This window comes from Colobus angolensis, unplaced genomic scaffold, assembly GCF_000951035.1.
Source record: "Colobus angolensis palliatus isolate OR3802 unplaced genomic scaffold, Cang.pa_1.0 Scaffold428, whole genome shotgun sequence".
NCBI classification, from domain to species: domain Eukaryota; kingdom Metazoa; phylum Chordata; class Mammalia; order Primates; family Cercopithecidae; genus Colobus; species Colobus angolensis.
Window position 1 is genome coordinate 687294 of NW_012117688.1, and position 19838 is coordinate 707131.

Genomic DNA, 19838 nt, shown 5'->3' on the forward strand with positions numbered 1-19838 from the left:
AAGGTTTCAATAATTTACTTTAAAAATACATCCCCCTCCAATGTGTTTGGTGGTGCTGGTGTTCTTATTTTGATGTGTTTGTTTGTTTGTTGCAAATGAAAATGTATTTGATGTCCAGGATATCCTAAATAGAAACCATAGTTTAAAATTGTATATAAGAAATATTTTGTTATAAATTGACATAAATACCTAGGAAAATATTGAAATTGTCAATAAAATAAGTTCATTACCTCTTAGAATATGTTATTTTCGAAATAAACTATAATCTATAGTTCATTATCAAATCAAAATTACGTAAGGATTAAGATAAGCAAAGACTACATAATGCAATAATGTTCTGTACCTATATCAATAAGCTTGATTAAAACAGTGTTCTGTAAGTAGCATTTTCTAACTGATTCTGTATTTTCGAGCCACAAGAATCTTGACTGAACCCATTGTGTAGGACTCGACAGGCCCAGGTATCCAATGATAAACATCCCTGGAAGGCCTCTGTCTTTAGCTGAAGCTGGACAATTGGATTCACAGATGTTAAGACACAGGCTGTGGAACACAGAGACCTAAGGGCAGATCTTACCTCTGTCATTTACTGTTTGACCTTGAGATCTTATCTGTACCGTTTACTGTTTGACCTTGAGCAGTTACAATTCCTCATCTTTAAAAGAGGAATCATAGTTCCCTGCTGTATGGTTGATATAATGTGAGGATTAAATGCAGTCATACATATAAAATATTTAGGGCTGTATTAGCAAGTATTATTATTGTTGATTGTAGGCTGTAAAACAATTGCAAAAGAGTACTCAGTATTCATAAGTTGTTTCAGTTAAAGATGTTTTAAATTTAATATAATTGAAGGGCTAGGTTCACATTTCCTCACAAATAAATTCTAAGCAATACTGTATCCTTTTGCAGGTAGAAGAAGCAGATGATTGGCTCAGATATGGAAATCCTTGGGAGAAGTCCCGCCCAGAATTCATGCTGCCTGTGCACTTCTACGGAAAAGTAGAACACACCAATACTGGGACCAAGTGGATTGACACTCAGGTATTCAGAGTGCTCGTATAGCCAACATTTTGTATAGTATTTAGTTCAGCAGATAATACATTGACTATGTAGCATACAGTGTGATATTGAGTGTAGGGCATGTCGTGTATTGAGTAATAGAATATATTTTTGTAAATAAATCTGTTACTTCTCTTAGTGCAACCCACTCATTTTGGAGACAAGGGAGCTGAGGCCAAGAGAGGAGTGGCTTTTACAAGGGTCATTTTGCAATCAACTTTGTCAGAAAATTATCAGTTTGTTTGTTTTTTTGTTTTTTGGTGTTTTTTTGTTTTTTTTTTTTTTTTGTTTTTTTGCACCAGAAAATTGTCAGTTCTATAGTAACCAGCATGCTTACCTCTTTGGTTTTATATTAAGGTGTTGATAGCAAAATTGAATAATTTTAAATGTCATTCCTGGCTGGGCGCAGTGGATCACACCTGGAATCCCAGCACTTTGGGAGGCTGAGGCGGGCAGGTCACCTGAGGTCAGGAGTTCAAGACCAGCCTGGCCAACATGGTGAAACCCCATCTCTACTAAAAATACAAAAATTAGCCAGGCGTGGTGGCCTATGCCTGTAGTCCCAGCTACTTGGGAGGCTGAGGCAGGAGAATCGCTTGAACCCGGGAGGCAGAGGTTGCAGTGAGCCAAGATCATGTCATTGCACTCCAGCCTGGGCGACAAAACGAGACTCCATCTCAAAAAAATAAAATAAAAATAAAAGTATGCAGTTTACACAATCAATCCTGGAAGCATTTTATTTACACTGTGGGTCCCACTGCTGACCTAACTTGTATTTACAAAGCACATCTAGGTATTTTCATAATGTATCGAGAAATTCAGTTAGAGTGTGTGTTTCTGGAACCACAGAGGCAAAGTTAGGGGGCAAGGTAATATAAGTGAGCTGGCCCAAGTCATGCAACTTAGCTTCACAGATTGAAGTAATCACATGAATTAACCCCAAACTGGTACCCAGTGAGCTCAGAGCATGAGGCCACATGTGCTCTGTGCATGCATGGGATGGCTTCCAATAAAGTCAAATGACACAGTCATGTGTCAGTTTAGGTCCTCTAGGAAACAGACACCAGAGAGAAGAAGTGCAAGTGACATACTGGGGGGATGCCTATGAAAGATAAAGAGGAGAGGGAGCAGGACGAGGAAGTCTTCAGACTGTGACACAGGTGTGCCACCTGTGAAAAGTGAAGTGCAAAGAAGGAGGATTCTCATGGAGAGCCTCAGACTGCAGTGCAACTCTGAGCAAGTGGCCAGGCTGATGGAGCCCGAGACTAAAGATTGCCCATTAAAGAAGTCCCGGCCCTAGTGTCCCAGCCACATGGAGCATCCCAGAGAGCACAGCCTTGGTGTGCGCTCTGAGGGAGCAAGTTCTCTTTGAGATTCTCTGAAAGAAGATCTAAGCTGTGCACTTCCTGGGCTGCCTTAATTATGCTTCAAGGGTCAGAAGGGTCAAACTCTAGTTTGAACTGAGACTCAATCCCAGCCTGCAAATGACTTTCCCTGATTGATCACAACTTGCTTTAAAAGTCCAGAGACTTTTATCTCTTAATGAAAGATATTTAAATGGGGGTAATTTATTACTTTGAGGTCACGGTGATCATGAAAGCATGACTGAATATATGTGATTGATATGGACTATAATGCTTCATTCATTCACAATTTAACAGACCAAATTAAAGAGATGTGTGTTTAGGTTTCAATGCTGCCGTGACTGTGACCTTGGGCAAGTCACTTCTCTCTCAGCTTCAGCTCCCTCATGTCCAAAATAAGTAGGTTGCACTAAATAAGATCCAGCATCCTCCAGTTCAATTATTCTGTCATTCTCCTTCCTTCGAGCTTGACTCTGATGAGGCAGGGAATAAAAATGAATCATTTCTCACATGCATTTTCGATGCACTGTGAAACATACTTCATCTTCCTCTTCTCTATTTCAGTGACTGTCACAAAGATCAAGCTAGATTTTCCAAAACTTACCTCTTAGACTCAACTCAGCTAATTATCAGTTGATTTGGCAGATCACTATAGGAATCACTAAAATAACTCCTTATGCAACTTTAAAAATCTAGCACAGCATTTTAAATATTATATGAGATGTTATAGCTTCATAAATTTCCTATTCCATTGATTTTCATCATATTTGAAATCACATCACTGAAAAACCTATGCAAAATGTATTCTAAGTGCTATTTTTTGGTGGGTACAGATTCACATTGTCACTTTGTTTGCATATCATATTTTATTATTATTAGAGCAATGGCTTGATATGAAACATGAAAGATAAACTTTTTTGAATACCAATACCATATCATTGCATTCCACTGCATTTATATCAGGGCAAGGACACATGGAGAGTCAATATAGAAACATTATAAAGGACCATCAGCGTGGATGGTTCCAGTCACTAGATTGTACCAGGTGGGGGAGGAACCGCATGTTCCTCTAATACCCTTTGCAGCCCTGGGACCCTCTTCTCCATTTAGGCCTCACACAATTTGAGTTGGTGATGGAGCCAGGAATAGAATTCCATTGCAGTCTCCCAGCCCCGTGTTCAACCTATGTCATCACACTTGGGACACAATGAGCAGCTACTTCTGTTTAATCCTACAGGTGGTCCTGGCTCTGCCATATGACACCCCGGTGCCTGGCTACATGAACAACACTGTCAACACCATGCGCCTCTGGTCTGCTCGGGCACCAAATGACTTTAACCTCAGAGACTGTGAGTACAACACCAGTCTTGGTTTCTTTATGCATATGCTTAATCTTTTTGATTGCTAGTTAGAACCAAATTGAGCTTGAAACAAACAAACAAAAAAGCCTTGAGTTTCTGATATGAACTTCAGTGACTAAGCAGGCATTGTATGGAGGAAGTAAGGAGGGCATTTTTCAAGCAATTCTCATGTGAAGTCCAGCATGATGGTGTGTTGAAATCCTTTGGGATTTTTAGGGATTTTAGGAATCCCACATGACACACAGCACAGAGACAGTGAGATCAAGAGGTTTCTAACAACAATGACTGGTTTCTCTATTTATTGTTTCTCTAACTTTCCCATAGTTAATGTTGGAGACTACATTCAGGCTGTGCTGGACCGAAACCTGGCCGAGAACATCTCCCGGGTCCTCTATCCCAATGACAATGTGAGTGATCAAGGTTGCTTTCTTAGTGGCAACAGGAGCAGCTTATTTCACAAGAGCCTGTTCAGTAACCTATAAAACACATTTAATATAAATGTTTTTCCATGTGCAGAAGAAGCTCCATATTTCTTCCTGAATTGTCTAGATTTCCCCTCCCAACCAAGTAAGGAAAACAAATCTGTATAGTTCATGAAATCAGAGTTTATATTTTGCCCTTGATTAGTGACCCCCATCACTAACGGGGAAGTTCTGCAGATGTATTTTAAAAACCTGGACATAAGAGATGAAGTAAGTCACTGGTGACGCACTACTTCTTTCCAGATAGAAAGTTTATCTGCAAAGTCAGAAGACACTGAAGATTTCCTGCCTTGCCTCTTCTCTCACTGACTAGGCCCTTTCTGGTCCTCTGCCCTGATGCTAGATGGAGTCAGATACCCTGGGGTAGACCCATGAACAAACGGCTGTTTCTCATGCCACTGACTTGTATCTTTTTCTTTTATATCTTTTTCTTATCGTCAATTCAGTTATTCTAATTTTATTATAAATATAGCTTAGTTAAGAAAAAACACTTGGGACCGGGTGCAATGGCTCATGCCTGTAATCCCAGCACTTTGGGAGGCTGAGGCAGGCAGATCATTTGAGGTCAGAAGTTCAAGACCAGCCTGGCTAACATGCAGGAAAATCGCTTGAGCCTAGGAGACAGAGGTTGCAGTGAGCCACAACTGCACCAATGCACTCCAGCCTGAGTGACAGAGTGAGATTCTGTCTCAACACACACACACACACACACACACACACACACACCACTTGGAACTGGATCTCAGGTAACTGCTATTGATTCTTAGTTGTTTTAAATATATGTAACTCTAAACTTCTCTATGGGTAAAATCCTTTTCATGAAGCTGTAATGATTTTTTTAAAGTTTTCTCAGAAGCAATAAAATTAGCACTCTGCTTTACAAAGATGGCAGAAAACAAGGATCTTGGGGGGACTAGGACATGAATAGTCCTTAACACCAGATGTCCACCTGCTGTTAAATCATAATCCCTCAGAAGGGAAGATGATTACATGGATTTTGCTGGAGCATTTTTAGGAACCTAATGGTATATGTTATTCCTTTGTGGAAAACATTGTGGCTTCAGTACATTTCAGAGAAATCTCTAACCCAAAAGCAAAAAGTTATTCTATGTCAGGGTCAAAGTAAGAATTCTTCCAAGTCTGGGTCCATACTGCCAACCTAAAGCCAGGCTGCAGGGGTTTGAAATTCATCTTCCTGTCTTCAGTAAGGACCAAAGCTAATTTTACTGGGAAATAATTGTCTGCAGTAACTGACAATATATACGAAGTTAGCATGGGGCAAAAAGTTGACTAGATTTGTTGGGTAAACGGGAGCACTCAGGATCATGTTTTTGTTTGTTTGTTTGTTTGTTTGTTTTTAAGAGTGAGCTGATAAATCCTTTTATACTGTAATTACAATAACAAATTCATTCTTCTCAACTTGGCCATAGCCCTAGTCCAAACATTAGTTTCTCTTCCAGGAAGCCTGCACCTTTCTTCACTCTGCAGCTTTGAGATATCTGTTCCCTGCTTAAAACTCTTAAAAGACTTTGGATCACCTGTAAGAGAAGGACAGAATCTTAGTCATGTTACCTAAGTTCTTCATTGATGTGGTTACCAGTCCCCTGATGCATCTTCCATGATTTTGCCCCAACAATAGGCCCCAGCTGTGCAGGACTATTGACCCTGTTCCTTCCCACCTCCATGCCTTGCACAGCATCCATTGCTTGCAGGGAATATTCTGACCCTGTGTGTCAATTCTGACACATTCCTACTCATCTTTTAGGGCTTAGGTTAAGAATTACCTGATCACCCAGGTTCTCAAAATGCTGTATATTTAGCTTAATTTTTTTTAAAAAAATCATCACGTTGTATTTATAGCCTTGTTTATACCCCCTCTCCCCCCACCGCCTACTAATTTGAACTTCTTCAAGTCAAGGACTGTGTGTAATTAATCATTTTATTTCCAGGACCTTAAAACATTCCTGGCTCAATAAATGTTACAGTTTATTAGAGATGGATTCCATAGTGCTATTTATAATGTTTTAGAATAATAACTTCATAACTTTTACAAAGATACATGTCAGTAGAAAAAATATACAAGTAACATAAAAAGTACCAAGAATAAAATAAAAGCTGGTTCCTAATTCTACCACCTATATATTTCCGTTGGTACAGGTTGAGTATGCCTTATCCAAAATGCTTGGGACCAGTAGTGTTTCAGAATTCAGATGTTTTCAGATTTTGGAATATTTGCATATATAATGAGATATCTTGAGGATGGGACCCAAGGATAAACACAAAATCCATTTATGTTTCATATACACATTATACACACAGCCTGAAGCAATTTTGTACAATGTTTTTAGTAATTTTGTGCATGAAACAAAGTTTTGACTCTGTGTTGATTATGACCTGTCACATGAGGTCAGGGGTAGAATTTTCCACTTGGCTGTGTCACATGAGTACTCAAAAAGTTTCAGATTTTGGATTTCCAGATTAGAGATGCTCAACCTGTACTATCAATCCAGACAGTTTTCTATTAATGACTTTTAATTTTTAATCCAGACTTTTAATTTTTATCAAAGTTGTACATACACATAATTGATTTTCTGGGTACTTACCTCCATATTTCTGAATAACATGCAGTTATTGCTACTTGTTGATTTTTTTTCATTTTTACAATTGTTTGTTGGCTCCCCATCATTGAAGATGGGAATCTAGCTCACATCCTCACATGTACTCCCACCCTCACCACATGAACACATACTTCCCATCCCCAGTTCTCTCAACATGCTTACATCATAATTTTCACTAACTCCTTAATCAGCATTTACATTATTATGACTTTGTAATGCTATAGACAGCTGATCTGTGCATATGTGTATCCTCATATAATGATTACTTTTCCTTTTCTTAAAATGTTTAACTTATCCTGGAATTAATCATTTTAATTTCTTTGCTTGCTTGGTTTTCTGATGAATTTTCCCTAATTTAGCCCGTACGATGCCCAGTTATATTCATTTCCTCTCAATATGTTCACTTTTAGTTATTCTATTAACTTAGTCTTTTTTTCTGATAAATACTTTTTAGTTCATTTAAATATCCCCTTTTAATAGCTAAATCCCACAGGAAAACGCTAATTCTAGGAATGTGTTTAACTGAAAAAGACTCATATTTCCATTTAAGTTTAGGCAATTATTCTTGACAGGAGGTACATTAACTAATGTTGCAATAAAGCCTCCATCAAGTATCTCATACTTAAGCAAAGACCTCAAATCATAGTTTGTAGCGTATTGCAGCCTTCATTCACAATATGCTTTATGGCCCGGTGCAGTGGCTCATGCTTGTAATCCCAACACTTTAGGAGGCTGACATGGGCAAATTGCTTGAGCTCAGGAGTTCCAGGCCAGTCTGGGCAATATGGCGAAACCCCGTCTCTACAAAAAGTACAAAAATTAGCCAGGCATGGTAACGCAAGCCTGTAATCCCAGCTACTTGGGAGGCTGAGGCAGGAGAATCGCTTGAACCCGAGAGGCAGAGGCTGCCATGAGCTGGAATCAGATCATGACACTGAACTCCAGCCTGGGCGACAGAGTGAGACTCCGTCTCAAAACAACAACAACAACAAAAAAAACAGCCAGGCATGGTGGTGCATGCCTGTAGTCCCAGCTACTCAGGAAGCTGAAGTAAGAGGATTGCTGGAGAGTGGGAGGCAGAGGTTGCAGTGAGCCAACATCACATCACTGCACTCTAGCTTGGGTAATAGATCCAGACCCTGTCTCAAAAATATAAATATAAATATATATAATATAAATATATATGTTTAATATATTTTAATATGATATTTTATTATATATACACATATATATTTGTTTTATATTATCTGTGATCAAGGAAATCACTGATATATTCCTATCAGGCTAAAAAACAGGAAACCCTGACATAGGTCAGTGACACAGAATCACTGGCATAGGTCAGTGATTATACTTTTAAGTATTAGGGAGTTTAGAGGCCCAGATATTCTATATGCAGACCTCTATGCTCATATTCATTAGTTTTAATAAGACTTTGGTCCAAGGCTTACATTTGGGGGGTGGGGTGCTCATCATTTTAAAAATTTTAATTTTAATAGTTTTAGGGGTACAGGTGGTTTTTGTTACATGGATAAGTTCTTTAGTGGTAATTTCTGAGATTTTACACACCAGTTACCTGAGCAGTATACACCCAATAAATTGCCTTTTATCCCTCAAGTCCCCAAAGTCCATTACATCATTCTCTTACCTTCGCATCCTCATAGCTTAAGCTCCCACTTACAAGTGAGAACATGCAATATTCGGGTTTCCATTCCTAAGTTACTTCACTTAGAATAATAGCTTCCAGCTTCATCCAAGTTGCTGCAAAAGGCATTATTTTGTTCCTTTTTGTGGCTGAGTAGTATTCCATGGTATGTGTTTGTGTGTGTATACATATGTGTGTGTGTGTGTGTGTGTGTGTGTGTGTGTGTGTATCTCACATATTCTTTATCCACTCATTGGTTGATGGGCACCTAGACTGATTCCACATCTTTGTAATTGCGAACTGTGCTGCCATAAACGTGTGCGCGTGCGTGTGTCTTTTTCATACAATGACTACTTTTCCTTTGGCTAGGTATCCAGTAGTGGGATTGCTGGATCAAGTGGTAGTTCTACTTTTAGTTCTTTGAGGAATCTCCATACTGTTTAACATAGTAGCTGTACTAATTTACATTCCCACCAGCAGTGTAGAAAGTGTTCCCTTTTCGCCACATCCACACCAACACCTATAGTTTTTTGACTTTTCAATTATGGCCATTTTGGCAGGAGTAAGGTGGTATCTCATTGTGATTTTAATTTGCATCTCCCTGATAATTAGTGATATTGAGCATTTTTTCATATGCTTCTTGGCTGTTTGTATATCTTCTTTTGAGAATTGTCTATTCATGTCCTTTGCCACTTTTTCATGGGATTTTTTTTTTCTTGCTGATTTGTTTGCATTCCTTGTAGATTTTGGATATTAGTGAAGGCTTACATTTTTAATAGATGCTGCAGTTTTTAATTCTGCAACCAGGTAAAGACAGGGCAGCTCCATGATCTATAAAAATTGAAGGGTGATGGCTCAGGGTTAGGACCGTTTATTGGTGACATTTACACGGTTTTGCTGACCGACAGCAAATTTATGTGGGAGGAGCTTGGAAGCTGGCCGCCATCATGGCCTCTAAGGCCTCCACCCTGCACACCACGGCCTGGCTGCAATCCTGTCTCGCAGTCATGTAGGGCATTCTCAGCCAGTCGTGGTTCTCCACACGGTCCACGGCTGCCAGTGCTTCCTGATACACTGCCTGCCAGGAATGTGACTGCAGTGAGGAGGGCGGTCATGGACATGGTGCTGGTTGTGTTCAGCTGCAGGAACTGGGGATAAGGTCGGAGGCCAAGTGTCCTCAGGCTGTCATTAACCTTTTCCTTCATCTTCTTCCCTACTTCTGAAAGTACTTGGTACTACCAATTCCTGAGCCTTGAGGGGCTCCAATGTACACACTGAGTTGCTTTTTGGCTTTTCCCCACTACCAGGTCAGGATGTGGCTGTCTTGGGTCTTCTGAATCACTTACCATTCATGCATCTGGTTTTCAGCCTCTAAAAGGTTGTTGCTATTATCTTTATCCCAACCTCTTTATCTTTTATCTGTATGCCTTTAGAGAATCCTTTTACTGCCATTTTCACGGGGTCTCAGGAAAGAGCAAAGGCTCACAGTTTGGCATTCAAACCACCACCCCTCAGCAGATGTCCAATGGGCCTTAGTCCTAAAGTTCCCAGGGCAGGAGACACCAGTCACATTTTGGCCATACCTATAATATGAACCACTTTCATTCTGTCTCTCTGGCTTGAAGTTTTTTGAAGGGAAGGAGCTAAGATTGAAACAGGAATACTTTGTGGTGGCTGCAACCTTGCAAGATATCATCCGCCGTTTCAAAGCCTCCAAGTTTGGCTCCACCCGTGGTGCAGGAACTGTGTTTGATGCCTTCCCGGATCAGGCAAGTATTTAGTCTGTGGATGCAGGTGGGGTCCACTGAGGGACTGACTGGGATTTCCTATCAGATTAATTCCTCTCTCTCAGTGCTAAAAACGTTGAGCAGGAATAGTGTGCATCAAGCATTTCATACAAGGTGGGCATATCATCCGGTGCTTTCTCTAGATGTGTTAGGACAAGGAAGCCAGACCCAGAGCCATCCTTTGCCTTCATGTTGATGTCTTTCCCCACCCAGGTGGCCATCCAGCTGAATGACACTCACCCTGCACTCGCCATCCCTGAGCTGATGAGGATTTTTGTGGATATTGAAAAACTGCCCTGGTCCAAGGTCTGGACTTCTTTTTCCTTTAATTAACCAGAATGGCTACAGGTGAAAGACTGCCAAAAACTCCCTTTTTAGTTTTTCAAAGTAAGTTATTGTTGCTAACTTTCAACAGTTAAAGGTATATTTTCCCTGATGCTGACATTTCTCCATCCTTAGAGTTTTACAGGGAGTAAGACTATAAAATAAATGAGTACATTCCTAATGGGACACAAATCAGTAGCTGTATTAAGGCTTATATTGTGTTTACCATTTTTGTGTGGAAAAAGATTAAAAATTAAGTTCTCTAACCTCAGAAGACAGCTAATTGAGTGTCCCCAATGTTTTAGAAGTCAGCATTTTACATACTTTGTACTTGCTGAGAGCACTGCTTATGGTTTTATCCCTCAATCTTTGTGTATTTAATAAATGAAAGACAGGTAAGGATAGTAGATAGATTGATCGGAATGCTGTCTTCAGTTTCATCAGGTAGCTTTACAAATGGCTTCCCCCTCACACCCAGAACATGTTTCCATTATCTGGACTATTCGGGAACTTAGTGGAATTGAGTGTGTCTGACTATGCACACTTGGAATTGTCCTGTTGCAGGCAGGGCAGGGCTGAAGAAGGGTTTGGCCTGTGCAGTGGGGTGCCCACCTTCAGGGCAAGCAGCTGACTCCTTCCTTTCCCCCAGGCCTGGGAGCTCACCCAGAAGACCTTCGCCTACACCAACCACACAGTGCTCCCAGAAGCCCTGGAGCGCTGGCCCGTGGACCTGGTGGAGAAGCTGCTCCCTCGACATTTGGAAATCATTTATGAGATAAATCAGAAGCATTTAGATGTAAGTCATTTTGAGAGATTTTTTTTCTTTTCATGAGCGTAAGGTCTTAAGGTGTTACAGATGGCTACAGTGTTCCCTCTTACCAAACATCTTTCGATCATTGATACAGCAAAAGTACTTGAGTCCAAGTGTGGCTCCAGCAAAGGCAGCTTTGTGAAAGTGCTGAAATGGAGGGATGGCGCCTCTGTAGAACTAACTCAACCCCTCCCCGTGGAAGTGAAATTTATATTGAGTACACCAAAGATGTTGCTTGAGACATGAACAACGTTATCCCAATGCTGCTTTAAACCTGAGTGACCAGCCAGGGCTTTCTCTTCCTTTGGCTAGAGAATTGTGGCCTTGTTTCCTAAAGATGTGGACCGTCTGAGAAGGATGTCTCTGATAGAAGAGGAAGGAAGCAAAAGGATCAACATGGCCCATCTCTGCATTGTGGGTTCCCACACTGTGAATGGCGTAGCTAAAATCCACTCAGACATCGTGAAGACTAAAGTGTGAGCCTCCATTACTCTGACAGTGGGTCTGAAACTGATCTATTAATGGAATGATGCTACTAAATGCAAGGTTGCACTTAGGGATGAGGAAAGGCCTTGTTCAAATGTTTAAAAGTATTTTCTTCTATACAAAAAAAACTCTTCTCTAAAAAAAAAAAAAAGAAAAGGAAAGAAAAGATGCTTTCCTCTCAGAGTCACCTTAATTCTAGACATAGGAGCCAAAACAAACAAACAAACAAAAACAAAAAAATACCAAAAAACTATTCTACTGAAAGTGTGGTATGTATGTCAGTGTGAAGAAGTCAGATGGAGGTGACTAGATTTGAAATTGTTCTGGTAATTCTTTTGAGTTGCAAATGAATTTCTATTTAAATGACAGCAATAGCTACTGTCAACCTGTCCCTCCACCTTTATTTAACCTTTCTAAGCCTGCACTTGGCTTATTGAATATAATTCCAAACTTTATCCAGTGTGCAGGACCCTTTACCGTTTCAGCCAAATTCAGTGATGTATCTACTCTGTCTCCAGATTCAAGGACTTCAGTGAACTAGAACCTGACAAGTTTCAGAATAAAACCAATGGGATCACTCCGAGGCGCTGGCTCCTACTCTGCAACCCAGGACTTGCAGAGCTCATAGCAGAGGTAACTGGGAAATGCTGAGAGGAAAGGAGGCCTGACTCAAATGCAAGAGGCATATGACTATACTTGTAACTTGTAAATCCAGTCTGCAGCAGGGCTGGCTTCTTCAGCATGTGGCTTGTGCAGTCATACAGGGCTCCATGCTGGGTTTAATTATCTGCTGTAGTCATCTCAAAATTATTATTTATTACCCAGGCTGGAGTGCAGTGGGGTGATCTTGGCTCACTGCAAACTCCGCCTCCTGGGTTCACACCATTCTCCTGCCTCAGCCTCCCAAGTAGCTGGGACTACAGGCGCCCACCACCACACCTGGCTAATTTTTTGTATTTTTAGTAGAGACAAGGTTTCACCACGTTAGCCAGGATGGTCTCGATCTCTTGACCTCGTGGTCCGCCCGCCTTGGCCTCCCAAAGTGCTGGGATTACAGGCGTGAGCCACTGCACCCAGCCAAAGTTATTATTTATTATTATTATTATTATTATTAATATTATTATTGAGACAGAGTTTCACTCTGTCGCCCAGGCTGGAGTACAGTGGTGCAATCTCTGCTCACGGCAACCTCCACCTCCCAGGTTCAAGCGATTCTCCTGCCTCAGCCTCCCGAATAGCTGGGATTACAGGCACACGTCACCATGCCCAGCTAATTTTTGTATTTTTAGTAGAGACGGTGTTTTACCGTGTTGGCCAGACTGGTCTCGAACTCCCGACCTCAGGTGATCCGCTCCTCCTTGGCCTCCCAAAGTGCCGGGAATACAGGCATGAGCCATCACACCCAGCCGTCATCTTGAAATTCTTAATTTTTGAACAAAAGGTACTACAAATTATGTAGCTAGTTGCAGCTAACAGTATTCATAGGACGCCCACAAAGAAGATGGTTTTCTCTAGTAAAAGAGGATAATAAAGCTCATATAAATAACTAACAGAACCTGGGTTCCTGGTCACTCTTTTAAGTAGATTTCCTGTTTTTAACACTTTAATACCAGTGAAGCTGGCCAGATGTGATGGCTCATGCATGTAATCCCAGTGCTTTGCGAGGCCTAGGCAGGAGACTCACTTGAGGCCAGGAGTTTGAAACTAGCCTGGGCAACATGAGACCCCCCACCCACCACCACCCATCTCTACAAAAATAAAAAAATTAGCCAGTTGTGGTGGCATGCACCTGTAATCCTAGCTACTCGGAGGCTGAGTCAAGAGGATTGCTTGAGTCCAGGAGGTCAAGGCTGCAGTGAGCTCTTATCACGACATTGCACTCCAGTCTGGGTGATAGGATGAGATCTTGTCTCCAAAGAAATTAAATAAAAATAAAAATAATTTTTAAAAAACCACTGAAACTACATTTAAGATACTATCAAAAGTGTTCTTCGCACATAGACTTTATAGCCTCCTCTTTGAGTCAAACTATCCCATGTTCTGTGTGATATGTGAACCATACTGTGGTAGGTGATGGAGAGAAATACTGACAGAAACTGCCCATTTGGACTTGATTACCATCCCCAAATTGAAGTCACCTTTTTCTTTGAATTGAAAGAAAATTGGAGAAGACTATGTGAAAGACCTGAGCCAGCTAACGAAGCTCCACAGCTTCCTGGGTGATGATCTCTTCCTCCGGGAACTCGCCAAAGTGAAGCAGGTGAGCCTTCCGGGTGTGGGTCCCCTCCCAGGTGCTCACTTTGAGAGTTTATCCTGTAGTTTTTGTTTGTTTATTTTTTGAGACAGAGTCTCACTCTGTCGCCCAGGCTGGAGTGCAGTGGTACGATCTCGGCTCACTGAAACCTCCACCTCCCAGGTTCAAGAGATTCTCCTGCCTCAGCCCCCTGAGCAGCTGGAATGACAGGCGCCCACCACCACGCCTGGCTAATTTTTGTATTTTTAGTAGAGACAGGGTTTCACTATGTTGACTAGGCTGGTCTCGAACTCCTGACCTCAAGTGATCCGCCCATCTCGGCCTCTTAAAGTGCTGAGATTACAGCCGTGAGCCACCATGCCCGGCCTATCCTGTAGTTTTTAAAAACAGACTACCCAGCCAGATGTGGTGGCTCATCCCTGTAATCCTAGCACTTGTGAGGCCAAGGAGGGTGAATCACCTGAGGTCAGGCTTTCAAGACCATTCTGGCCAACATGGTGAAACCCCATCTCTACTAAAAATACAAAAATTAGCCAGGCAGTAGGGGCGTATACCTGTAATCCCTGACAGGATAGTCGCTTGAATGTGGGAAGTAGAGGCTGCGGTGATCTGAGATCATGCCACTGTAATCCAGCCTGGGCATAAGAGTGAGACTCCATCTCAAAAAAAAAGAAACACCGGACGACCCAATGCTTCTAAACCAAAAGAGCTCTCTGGCACCATGCACTGTCTCAACAGGAGAATAAGCTGAAGTTTTCTCAGTTCCTGGAGAAGGAGTACAAAGTGAAGATCAACCCATCCTCCATGTTTGACGTCCAGGTGAAGAGGATACATGAGTACAAGCGACAGCTCTTGAACTGTCTGCACGTGATCACGATGTACAACCGTGAGTCAGCCCTGTAGCCAACAAGCCCTCTTGCAGGTGGAAGCAGCAGCCTCAGCGTAGGTCTCACTGCCCTGACCATGAGCTGTCTTCCATTCCATCCACTTCTCCATCTTTTTCAGGCATTAAGAAAGACCCTAAGAAGTTATTCGTGCCAAGGACAGTTATCATCGGTGGTAAAGTAAGTTGATTCTATTCAATGGGGACGTGAGGGCTCTAATCTCTTGCCATTCTTCTACTTCATCAGCTGCCTTCTGTCAACGTGTTTGACCTTCTTCCCCAAGGCTGCCCCAGGATATCACATGGCCAAAATGATCATAAAGCTGATCACTTCAGTGGCAGATGTGGTGAACAATGACCCCATGGTTGGAAGCAAGTTGAAAGTCATCTTCTTGGAGAACTACAGAGTATCTCTTGCTGAAAAAGGTACTCCCCTCATTGCAAAACATGCAGGGGCCAGGGCAAACTCTAGAGATTACATGGTATCAAAGATGGGGCAGCCAACCTCCAGGAACTAGTAACTTAGGATAGAAGGTGTCACTCTTGTGCAGAATAAGGGCCTAAGGTAAGAGATTTTAAAGTGACCCAAGTCATGATGAAATTGATGTCCTGGAGTCAGTATCACAGGATTATACTTGCAAGTACATTTTCTTCCAAGCCAGTGAGAGCTAGGTGCTGGGGGAGGCAGCCCTGAGGTTTCCGCGTCATTCAGAACCCACTCTATAAAATAGGGGAAAGGTCTTCAGTTCCCAGCCCCAGTTTTGCAAGAGAACACCAATTCCCCAGTCCTCAGATATTCCTTTGGTCACCCTGTGAGAAGAAGGGCTGTCACTTGCTCTTGTAGCAATAATAAATGAGGGCAGACGTCAGGCTGCTAAAGCACAAGGCTTAGATGTGCCTCACATGGGCACTCCAGCATCAAGCATGATGCTCCCACATGGGGACAGCCAGATGGGCAAGAAGCCAATGTCTCTTTCTCTTCCACTGGGACCTTTGGTTATTTGGGTCACAAGCTCACAGAGCACCATCCACATGCAAATGCCCAACTGTGTATTCACCCACTTCCCAAACTGAAAAGGTAGAAAGGGAGCTTTTTCTTTTTGTGGTGTTTTTAGGTCCTCTGATGTTACTGTTTAAGAACTGTCTGCATGAAGAGAAAAGAGCCAGATTCCTAGGAATGCAAAAGAAGATACATCTAATCCACAAATAAGCTCTCAGAGTAAAGCAGAAAAGTGGTCCTGACCTTTGTAGTCAAAGGAAGTGCTTCAGGCAGCTCAAATCAGCCTGAAAGGTCAGAGGCTTGATGTCTAGCCCCAGGCATACCTCCATTATGTGTGGCTTATTTCCCTGCAGTGAAAGTGGAAGGAAGGAAGTGAGAAGTAGAAGGAATGCAGACAAACCAATCTCCTCAGGTTGCCAAAGAGGAGTCCTGGAGAGACACTCTGAATCAAGAAAGACATTCAGTCTGGGCAACAGAGGGAGACCCCATACCTACAAAAAATTTTAAAAATTAGCTGGACATGGTGGCGCTCACCTGTAGTTGCAACTACTCAGGAGGCTAAGGCAGGAAGATTGCTTGAGCCTAGGAGGTCAAGGCTGCAGTGAGCTATAATCACACCACTGTACTCCAGGCTGGGTGACAGAGTGAGACCCTGTACCAAAAAAAAAAAAAAAAAAAAAAAAGAGAAGAAAGAAAGAAAGAAAAAAAAAAGAGAAAAATTTCGATATATTTTATAAAGTAGAAGAAATAAAACCATAACAAAAATTGGAAGGAATAAAAGGAAGAAGAGAAATGTAGTATCAATGTTTGTAGCAGTCAGTAGATACTCTTCAAAGTTTATAGCTTGAGAAAGAAATATCAGCATATAAAATGGACAAAAGTGGTTGCCTGAGTCAAAAGGAAAGAGTGTGATCTGTCTTCTAGACCATTTGAATGTTTATCTTGATGTGCATATATTACTTTAATTATCAAAACAGCCCAACTTAATAAATGCTTCAATACAATACAAGCAGATCTAGAGAGACAAAATTACTAATATTAACTTGCGTTTCTTGCAGTCATTCCAGCCACAGATCTGTCAGAGCAGATTTCCACTGCAGGCACCGAAGCCTCGGGGACAGGCAATATGAAGTTCATGCTAAATGGGGCCCTAACCATCGGGACCATGGATGGGGCCAACGTGGAAATGGCAGAGGAAGCCGGGGAAGAGAACCTGTTCATCTTTGGCATGAGGGTAGATGATGTGGCTGCTCTGGACAAGAAAGGGTGAGAGAATAGCTTCTTTTTGCTGGTCACCTCCCCTGGCCCAAGAAGGTATATGATCTCAGAGGGCTTCCTGCCCACACAGGTATCCCATTGAGGTTGGATCACATACGAGGTGGCAGCAGAACATCTCCCACGATGAGGCAGGAGAGCCTCCTGGCCACAGATTCATATTATTAAACCCAGCAAGTAAAAGTACAGACACACGGAGGAGTTGCTATTTGTTATCGGCCATTGCAGAGCTGGCCTCAAAGAGCTATTCTTTCCTCCATATGTATGATTTTTACTTTGATCAAAAGATGAACTAGTTTCTAGTTGGAAGGGTGACCTATAATTTAAATCACGATCTAGTGCTCCTTTAAGATATCAAAGAAATGGACTAAAATGTGATAGAGAATAGATATGGGTGTACAGAAGTACTTGGAAACATTTATTTTCATTTAATATCTGCATGGGTTTATTAACCTGAGTTCAAGCACAAAATAAAGAGTACTGCCCAAAGAATCAACATTTGGAGGGTGTTGAATATAATTCCTGACCCTTGGAAGTCAGTTTCACTCAGTAGCAACAACTTTTGAGAATCTGTGGATCAGAAAAGCAACTGATCCACTTAATACAATGTTCATTTAGAGCCATAAAGTCTGCTTTGAAATGGACCTTGCTGTATTCTACCACATTAGACTCTTGCTCTTTGACTAGAGTTTTCATTATCTGTTGTTCTTAGTGTCTTTGGTTATAAGGAATCAAATTTACAAAGAGAAAAACTTACAGATCTAGTTAAAAGTTATATATACTCATGGTGAAATCTATAATGACTTATTTGAATGCTAGTATTTCTGAATGCATTTTTTCACAGTGAACACAGTGTCTAGTATGTTGTTAATCATACACAATAACAGAGCCTTTTTCTTATCACCCACCCACCCCTACCCCACAGGTATGAGGCAAAAGAATATTATGAGGCACTTCCAGAGCTGAAGCTGGTCATCGATCAAATTGACAATGGCTTTTTTTCTCCCAAGCAGCCTGACCTCTTCAAAGATATCATCAACATGCTATTTTATCATGACAGGTGAGTTCCCATAAGAAGATGGTGCTATTTGGATCATGAAAGGGGGACAAGAAAATCTTAAACCAACCAACTCTAAAACCAACAAGAAAATCTTAAACCAATCTTAAACCAACTTAAACCCACTCATGTAGATTAGCATAGATTAACATGATCTGCTCAGGTAATCTAGGCTTGGGAAAAAAGTTAGATATTCCCCACCAACGATGCCAGTAAGGTTTAAGAATAACACACACAAATCTGGTTCTGTTTTTCTCCTTCCACTGATATTCCCAACTTGCAAATGCATCCAAGTGATGACATTCTCACATGTGAGAAGAACCATAAGAAGGTTGAGGGCTGGTTAAAATTCTTACAAACAGAAATATGAATTTGGTAAACCAACCATGGCTGATATCAAGCAAAAGGTGATTTTACATGGAATCTTAGCAAATATCTGTTAATGAAGCTTTTGACTGTTTTTTTTCCCCCTTCCAATCACAATATAAAAGGTTTAAAGTCTTTGCAGACTATGAAGCCTATGTCAAGTGTCAAGATAAAGTGAGTCAGCTGTACATGGTGAGTAAATTGCCAAGATTTATAAAGAAAACTAATTTACTATGATTCATTAAAATGTGTGTTTTTAAATTAAATCTAAATAGCAGGTCCCCATTAAGCAATCAAACAACAACAAGAAAATAAAATAAAATAAAACAACAACAACAACAACAAACCTTGACTTTTCCCAAGTTCAGGCCAAGGTTAAGATTTGACATTTCAGCAGCAGTTGTAATTTTTTTTTTTTTTTTTTTTTTTGAGACAGATCTCGCTCTGTCACCCAGATGGGAGTGCAGTGGCGTGATCTTGACTCACTGCAACCTTTACCTCTCAGCCTCCCAAGTAGCTGGGATTACAGGCACATGCCACCACACTCTGCTAATTTTTGTATTTTTAGTGGAGATGGGGTTTCACCACTTTGGCCGGGCTGGTCTAGAACTCCTGACCTCAGGTGATTCACCTGTCTCTGCCTCCCAAAGTGCTGGGATTACAGGCATGAGCCACCATGCCCAGCCAGTTGTAAATTTTTTAATATCCAAGTTTTTAAAAAGTCACAAATAATTCAATATTTATTGAGCACCCATTCTGTAGCAGGCATGTCCTGGAAGCTAAGGAAATAAGTCCTCAGAGGGGCATTAGGCGTCTTTTTTATGCCAGGCACTGTGCTGGCACTGAGAACATAGCATGAGCAAAGTTGAGGTCTCTCCCTCCCTCCCCTCACTCAAGGAGCCTGTTTGAACATCGAGGTTCTTAACCAGAGGTACACATCAGAATCACCAAGGTAGCTTCATCATAGTACAGATGCCAGTCCCCAACTGAGAGATTGTTTCCCAGTAGTGGGTGGGGTCACCATCCGTATTTGAAAAACCTGCCATGATGATTCTAAGGCTAAACC

General features: G+C 41.4%; 1 protein-coding gene across 4 annotated transcripts in view; it reads left to right on the forward strand.

Moving 5' to 3' along the window:
- Window positions 1–19838, forward strand: part of PYGL (phosphorylase, glycogen, liver) — an 89461-nt gene that overhangs the window by 20716 nt on the left and 48907 nt on the right. For all 4 annotated transcript variants that reach the window (XM_011956880.1, XM_011956879.1, XM_011956881.1 and 1 more), the window contains 15 exons: window positions 913–1044; window positions 3664–3775; window positions 4112–4194; window positions 10155–10298; window positions 10530–10622; window positions 11290–11436; window positions 11764–11927; window positions 12456–12570; window positions 14096–14197; window positions 14930–15077; window positions 15197–15255; window positions 15359–15500; window positions 17133–17340; window positions 18275–18409; window positions 18898–18964. In XM_011956880.1, the coding sequence (XP_011812270.1) occupies window positions 913–1044; window positions 3664–3775; window positions 4112–4194; window positions 10155–10298; window positions 10530–10622; window positions 11290–11436; window positions 11764–11927; window positions 12456–12570; window positions 14096–14197; window positions 14930–15077; window positions 15197–15255; window positions 15359–15500; window positions 17133–17340; window positions 18275–18409; window positions 18898–18964 (1851 nt within the window). The remainder of the gene's footprint in view (window positions 1–912; window positions 1045–3663; window positions 3776–4111; window positions 4195–10154; window positions 10299–10529; window positions 10623–11289; window positions 11437–11763; window positions 11928–12455; window positions 12571–14095; window positions 14198–14929; window positions 15078–15196; window positions 15256–15358; window positions 15501–17132; window positions 17341–18274; window positions 18410–18897; window positions 18965–19838) is intronic.